Source organism: Lolium perenne, chromosome 6 (genome assembly GCF_019359855.2).
Source record: "Lolium perenne isolate Kyuss_39 chromosome 6, Kyuss_2.0, whole genome shotgun sequence".
In the NCBI taxonomy this organism is placed as follows: Eukaryota; Viridiplantae; Streptophyta; class Magnoliopsida; order Poales; family Poaceae; genus Lolium; species Lolium perenne.
This window is the reverse complement of record NC_067249.2, coordinates 49,470,862-49,474,328: the sequence shown is the minus strand read 5'-3', so window position 1 is coordinate 49,474,328 and position 3,467 is coordinate 49,470,862. Positions and strand designations below refer to the sequence as shown.

Sequence of the window (3,467 nt, the reverse complement as noted above, 5' to 3'; positions counted from 1 at the left end):
AATGAACTAGTAGGGCATTGGGAAAACTGTTGTGCTGTCTGAGCCGTATGTTAGTGCATCTGGAAATGCTCCAAACGATGCTATTTTGATGCCCAAAAACCAAAAACTTGCGCCCAAAAAAACCAACACTGGCTTAAAATTCAGATCCATGGTAGTTTACAACTACTGCACATCCTGTTCTCACTAGTTCAATCTATAAAAGAACTAACACTGGCGTAATACATAACTAGGCAAGATTCTTAGGTGCATAGGCTCTACAGATGTCACCAAATTTAAGTACACACGACAGCAACAGCAGTAGGAATTAAGGATACAGGAAAACAATCGGCAAACCAATCACACGATGAAAAGGAAATGCAGAAATCATGGAATACATATATCATTGCATATCAGCAGCTACCAAAAACCAATGCCAGAATTTTACTAGTATTAAGTCCACGATTACGCTAATATCACAATTCGCAGCATCAAAGCAGCACCATAAACATACACAATGGCAGTTCAAAAAAAATCGGTTCAACAAAGCACCAAAAGCATCTATAAGTGTTACGAACCACCTAAAGATCTATCCGCACCACAAGCAGCACCAAATAGACAGAATTGTAAACACAAGGGACATCTACCAGACAGCAAGATGGCTGAACAAGGTCAGATGGCTTAGGCAGCGTCCTCTTCCTCCTCCTCCTCATACTCTTCCTCGTCATCAGCTGTCGCATCCTGGTACTGCTGGTACTCAGCTACCAGATCATTCATGTTGCTCTCAGCCTCAGTGAACTCCATCTCATCCATGCCCTCCCCAGTGTACCAGTGCAAGAAAGCCTTCCTCCTGAACATAGCTGTGAACTGCTCACTCACACGGCGGAACATCTCTTGGATTGAGGTCGAGTTGCCGACAAAGGTGGAGGACATTGAAAGGCCAGTGGGAGGGATGTCACACACACTTGACTTCACATTGTTGGGAATCCACTCAACGAAGTATGACGAGTTCTTGTTCTGTACATTGAGCATCTGCTCATCGACCTCCTTGGTGCTCATCTTCCCACGGAACATAGCAGAGGCTGTGAGGTAGCGCCCATGCCTAGGGTCAGCAGCGCACATCATGTTCTTGGAGTCCCACATCTGCTGGGTCAACTCAGGAACAGTGAGGGCACGGTACTGCTGAGACCCCCTTGAGGTCAGTGGTGCAAAGCCAACCATGAAGAAATGGAGGCGAGGGAACGGGATCAAGTTGACTGCAAGTTTACGGAGGTCAGAGTTCAGCTGCCCAGGGAAGCGCAGGCAGCAAGTGACACCACTCATTGTTGCAGAAATAAGATGGTTCAAATCACCAACTGCAAAACAGACAGGAAAAAACAAAGTGAGCAGAATGCATGTACATGTACAAATGGCAGAAACAAATGAGAAGACACAAGTTATAATAGCAAGAAGAATACACAATTAAATTCATTGCAGTCTTTCAAGTTACTAGATTATACAGGTTGTGGTGTCACAGATAAAAACGTTAAATGACTTTGTATCACAAGTATCAAGTAGTGGAGTGCACATGCCAGACATATCCACGGATCGAGATACCCAACATAAACAAGAACCATATCATAATACAGATGAATGCAGATTGGTATCATAAACCACTATATTGCATAAATAATTACTTGGACAACAGTAGAGGAACAAAGCACAGTAGAATAATCATAGTATGTTCAAACTTACATGTGGGTGTAGCAAGCTTTAGGGTGCGGAAGCAGATATCGTAGAGAGCCTCATTGTCAAGCACCATGCACTCGTCAGCATTCTCAACAAGTTGGTGCACGGAGAGTGTAGCATTGTAAGGTTCCACCACAGTGTCAGACACCTTTGGCGATGGGAAGACTGAGAAAGTCAACATCATCCTGTCTGGGTACTCCTCCCTGATCTTTGAGATGAGCAGGGTACCCATACCAGAGCCAGTTCCTCCTCCCAGAGAGTGGCAGACTTGGAACCCTGTGGTAAATAGAAGCATATAAGTTAATTTGGATCTCATTTTCAGTTGACACCTGAATAAAAAAGGATACCCAATAAGTACAGTTGTGTTGTGTTTTAGAACGCTAAGCAATCTACACACGCATAAACCAAATTTGCAATACAATGAATGCATTGAGCAGAATCGTAAGCACTGGGTGCTTAAGGAATCAACATCAGGCATGCTACTACTACAATCCAAAATGTCACCCCCCAACAACAGCAGCACAAGTAGAATGAAAAAAGTGAGTGAAGAAATCTGCAAAGTAGTAGATAGCAACCGCATCAATTCGACGGATCTCGGCATTTAGAACCGCATAACACCATCCCAAATGTTACAACCAACAACAGCAGCACAAGTAGAACGAAGAATGATTCATGTTTCGACAGCTACCGCAAGCCAGATCTACAAGTCCAGAACCACGCGACGACGGAAACGGAGGTGGAATGGCCAGATCTACGAGACGAGAACCCTAAAATCGCAGCGTTGTACCACGGATGGGGAACTAGATCTACACGCCCCAAAAAAAAACTAACGAGATCTGAGGACTAGTAGATCCAGGCGGTGGGTATGTTATACCTTGCAGGCAGTCGCAGTTCTCGGCCTCCTTGCGTACGACGTCGAGGACGGAGTCGATGAGCTCGGCGCCCTCGGTGTAGTGTCCCTTGGCCCAGTTGTTGCCTGCGCCGGACTGTCCGAAGACGAAGTTGTCGGGGCGGAAGATCTGGCCGTATGGGCCGGAGCGGAGCGAGTCCATGGTGCCCGGCTCGAGGTCCATGAGGACGGCGCGGGGCACGAAGCGGCCGCCGCTGGCCTCGTTGTAGTAGACGTTGATGCGCTCGAGCTGGAGGTCGGAGTCGCCGGCGTACTTGCCGGTCTGGTCGATGCCGTGCTCGTCGCAGATGACCTCCCAGAACTTGGCCCCGATCTGGTTGCCGCACTGGCCGCCCTGGATGTGGAGGATTTCCCTCATGGCGGCGGCGGCGGTGGCGGCGGCGGCGGTGGTTGAGGGGTAGGGTTTCCGGCGAGGTTTTGGAGGAGCGGGGCGGGGGAAGGGGAAATGGAGGCGCGGATTTGTGGGATGTGGGGAGCGTGGGTGTGTGGGGAGTTTTATTTGGAGTAGAGGTGGGTGTGGGGAACGTCAGGGTAGGGTTACCGGATTCCAAATTTGAAATTCGTTTTCAGTACGTAGTGATGTTTTGGAGCGGTGAGAGAGTCCGATTTTACCGCACTGCGTACGGCCGAATGGTAGAATTTCGTAGTTGTACAAAGAAACTGTCGTTTGAATGAAAAATTTGCTACAGGACATCGTTATTTTGTGGCGTTGGTCAAAACATACCGCTCGATTGTGTTCTCGTTGGGTACCATTATAATTTTGTGTCATATTTGATAGAACACACCACCTAGCATAAAATGGAAAGTTTTGTCCTTTGTTTGAAAATAAGTAATAGCATGGTGATCCTAGTCA

At 47.4% G+C, this 3,467-nt stretch overlaps 1 protein-coding gene across 1 annotated transcript; it reads right to left on the bottom strand.

The window, feature by feature from the left end:
* Positions 1–363: 363 nt before the first annotated feature.
* LOC127307910 (tubulin beta-3 chain) lies at positions 364–3,087 on the bottom strand. The gene is made up of 3 exons (XM_051338675.2): positions 2,579–3,087; positions 1,711–1,980; positions 364–1,331 (listed from the first exon to the last, which is right to left on the bottom strand). Exons 1-3 carry the CDS (start codon positions 2,970–2,972, stop codon positions 658–660), a joined length of 1,338 nt encoding a protein of 445 aa, XP_051194635.1. The 5' UTR covers positions 2,973–3,087; the 3' UTR covers positions 364–657.
* Positions 3,088–3,467: the final 380 nt, after the last annotated feature.

Excerpts from the sequence above, each read along its gene's own strand:
- LOC127307910 (XM_051338675.2), bottom strand. The coding sequence starts at position 2,972 with ATGAGGGAAATCCTCCACATCCAGGGCGGCCAGTGCGGCAACCAGATC. Across the intron at positions 1,981-2,578 it reads GAACTGCGACTGCCTGCAAG|GGTTCCAAGTCTGCCACTCT; the intron begins GTATAACATACC and ends TATTTACCACAG. Across the intron at positions 1,332-1,710 it reads AAAGCTTGCTACACCCACAT|TTGGTGATTTGAACCATCTT; the intron begins GTAAGTTTGAAC and ends TCTGTTTTGCAG.